Source organism: Sceloporus occidentalis, unplaced genomic scaffold (assembly GCF_023333645.1).
Source record: "Sceloporus occidentalis isolate IW3139 unplaced genomic scaffold, rSceOcc1.0.p SCAF_238, whole genome shotgun sequence".
NCBI lineage: Eukaryota > Metazoa > Chordata > Lepidosauria > Squamata > Phrynosomatidae > Sceloporus > Sceloporus occidentalis.
Genome location: NW_028317218.1, coordinates 443,863 through 447,514, shown reverse-complemented (window position 1 = coordinate 447,514; position 3,652 = coordinate 443,863). Strand labels below are relative to the sequence as shown.

Sequence of the window (3,652 nt, the reverse complement as noted above, 5' to 3'; positions counted from 1 at the left end):
AGAACTTAATAAATGATATATGGTATATGTAAGCAGATCCCATCAGACCCAAAATGTCATTTCATATGCTGAGAAAATGCTCAGTGTGTTAATTCACTGGTGCCTCATACTATATAGATTTGCCAAAAATCTATTTCCCTGTATATGGACATGATCTACTGGATCCACTGGATACCTAATATCTTCAAAAAAAGTTAACTTGTGGTGTTTTAAGTGTATAGTAATAAATTATATCAGTAGTGTGATAATTGGACCCATTAAAGGAATTCTTTACCGGCTTCACTGCATGTTGAAGCATACATGTTCTTACCCCAAACTCTTAAGAACGTTACAAAACCCCCACTTAAAATGTTTTCTCCTTGACTCATTATTACTCATTTTTGAATAATAATATGTTTCTCTGCTGTTATGTGTAATGTTTTTCATTCTTTTTCTCAGGTGTTCATGGTATCTAGAAGGTAGTCAAGTAGCTGTTGGCCAAAGACGCAGACATGAATAACTCAAGTTATACCAACATTTCCTCTGCGAATAAGACAATGATGGGGAGTCCTTACAAGACAGTGGAAGTCGTGTTCATTGTCATTGTGGCTGGATCCCTCAGCTTGGTGACCATTATTGGAAACATCTTGGTAATGGTCTCCATCAAAGTTAACCGACACCTACAGACGGTCAACAACTATTTTCTGTTCAGCTTGGCTTGCGCTGACCTGATCATTGGGGTCTTCTCGATGAACCTGTACACTTTGTATACTGTGATTGGCTACTGGCCCATAGGGCCAGTGGTTTGTGACCTGTGGCTGGCTCTGGACTACGTTGTCAGCAATGCCTCAGTTATGAATCTTCTGATTATCAGCTTCGACAGATACTTCTGTGTAACCAAACCACTGACGTATCCGGTAAGGAGAACGACCAAGATGGCGGGCATGATGATCGCCGCAGCTTGGGTGCTGTCTTTTATCCTTTGGGCGCCTGCTATCCTCTTTTGGCAGTTCATTGTAGGAGGCAGAACTGTTCCTGAAGGTGAATGCTATATTCAGTTTTTCTCAAACGCAGCCGTTACTTTTGGTACCGCCATTGCAGCATTTTATCTGCCGGTCATTATAATGACAGTTTTGTACTGGCAGATTTCTCGGGCCAGCAAGAGCAGAATAAAGAAGGGCAAAAAACACACAGCCCCAAATCAAGACCCCATTTCACCCAGTAATGTCCAAGGTAAAATCGTGAAACCAAACAATAATAATAAGTCTGCCATTGAAGATGGTTTGGACCACAGCAAAATCCAGAACGGAAAAGCCACTAGCCATTCCAGGATAGAAAGTTGCGTTCAGACAGAAGGGGAAGAAAAAGAAATATCAAATGATTCCACCTCCGTGAGCGTTGTTGGCTCCAATACAAAAGATGATGGAAAGGAAGATGGAGCGGCCAGAGATGCTCCACAGGCTTCAGGATCTCAATCCAATGCAAAGATGGAGAACTCCAAGCTCAAGTGCATTCGAATAGTGACAAAATCCCACAAAGGGGATTGTGGAAGCACCAGTGGAACTACAGTGGAGATTGTTCCAGGCGCCAATGGTCGAAATGGAGACGATAAGCAAAACATGGTGGCACGCAAAATTGTTAAGATGACCAAACAGCCAGCCAAAAAGAAGCCCCCTCCATCCAGAGAAAAGAAGGTGACAAGGACTATCCTGGCCATCCTCTTAGCCTTCATTATCACCTGGACACCATACAACGTAATGGTTTTAATCAACACGTTTTGCGATGTCTGCATTCCCAACACAGTATGGACAATTGGCTACTGGCTTTGCTACATCAACAGTACGATCAACCCCGCTTGCTATGCCCTGTGCAATACAGCCTTTAAGAAAACCTTTAAACACCTTCTAATGTGTCAATACAAAAACATAGGCACGGCAAGGTAAAAACTAATGATAATAATTGTATTTTTTTTTAAAAGCAGTCCGAGGAAGGAGAGTTGCCATTTAAATATTATGCCACAGCACTTTATATTTGATTATGGAATGTCTAATTTAGGGATTTTATTCCAGACACACACCTGTAAATCAGTTTCATCTGAAAAAAAAGGAAATCAGTAAAACGAATTTTTAAAGAAAACTCAAACTGCACTTATTGGGCGTTAAACACAGGGACAGCAATGGACTGCTAAACATACTATGAAGATGCCAAATTGGCTCCATCCCTTGGCTCTTTGTCCTATAAAACTCCAAAGGGCTGTTTGCTTGAATTTTTCTTTCTGTCCTGATACCTACAGGAAAATAATTATATGAAACAAGCTCCATAAACCGCAGGAGGTATCATAAAGAATTGAACAAAATGTATACTCATAACACTTTGTTTCCAGCGGTCAAGCATTAACCACGTGACTTTTTGTGACCTTGACACTGGAGACCTTGGAACGTTGACGATTTCCACAGAGCCTTGAGTTAAAACTGGTTTATCTGTGCCTATGTGTTTCTAGTGACTGTCTATGAAAATATATCTAAAAGTTTTAAGCCCTCGCGTATAAAGCGGGCTGATGAAAGCGCTTCCTTTAAAACAAACACACTAAGAGCAAAGCAATTAAAATACATAAGGATTTGTGTTTTTGGTATATGGCATATATGTTAGCCTTGTTTCAGATCATAACATAAGTATCTACTCCCGGGTAACTCATGCAGCATAAACACCACAAAAGGCTTGAAATGATACATTTTCCATTAATTCTTTCTGGGAGTGATGGTATGAACGCCCAGTGGTTTGAGGCTAGACAATGGTGATTAGAAGTTCAAGAACCAAAAGGCTTTGGTTAAGAAATTAAAGGATGATTGTCTTCTGGCTGTTGGACTACAATTCCCATCCATAAATATAACTAAGCGGCAGAGGGTCTGCAATTTCCAGCACTGCTAGCCCCAGTTTCCCACAATGTGTCCTAAATGGTCTAGTTGGGGTAACAGGGAGATCTAGCCCTCCATTGAAATAGATCGATGTCCTTTCCCCACTTCCAGTTCATGTGCATGTAGATTCAAGACTCCACCAAACACCTCCTAAGGGAAAGGATTTCTGTATCTATGGATAAGGAGCTCCTTGTCTAGACCACCAGATTTAACGTAAAAAATTAATGAGAAGGGCTTGTTGTCCAACACCTGCCTCAGTATCGGCTCTGTGTGTATTAAGAACCTTAAAGTCTTTGCATGTGTCTAGAAAAAGGCTTGCAATAAGCTCACACACACTACTGTATTGGGGTGGTGATGCCAGGTCCTTTGGATTAAGACCTGTTAACCGCTGCATTCCCTTAGAATCTTCTAGATACAAATACTGTTACCATGATACCCAAAGAACCTTGTCTCCTAATATTGAGACATGATATGTATGTTAAGCACCTAACGTAGGTTCCATAATGAGTAATAAACTAGTGCAACTGTCTCAACATAGAACAATTCACCATAGGAGGAACAGTGTAAGCCACTCTTTAAATAGATGGAAATTGGACTCCAACAACATCCTGAAGACCACAAATAGTTGGCCTGAAGACAATTTCATTATAGATAAAAACAATGGCACTTTAGAAAAGCAACTAAGGGGGGATTAAATGAAACGATAATTATTCGTGGACAAAGGACAATGTATGTGTTTCAAGGTTATCGTAGAAGAT

General features: G+C 40.5%; 1 protein-coding gene across 1 annotated transcript; it reads left to right on the top strand.

Annotated features, from left to right (window-relative positions):
- Positions 1-491: 491 nt before the first annotated feature.
- On the top strand, positions 492-1,922 carry LOC149276458 (muscarinic acetylcholine receptor M2-like). Its single transcript, XM_089503628.1, has one exon. It carries the CDS (start codon positions 492-494, stop codon positions 1,920-1,922), a length of 1,431 nt encoding a protein of 476 aa, XP_089359754.1.
- Positions 1,923-3,652: the final 1,730 nt, after the last annotated feature.

Excerpts from the sequence above, each read along its gene's own strand:
- LOC149276458 (XM_089503628.1), top strand. The coding sequence starts at position 492 with ATGAATAACTCAAGTTATACCAACATTTCCTCTGCGAATAAGACAATG.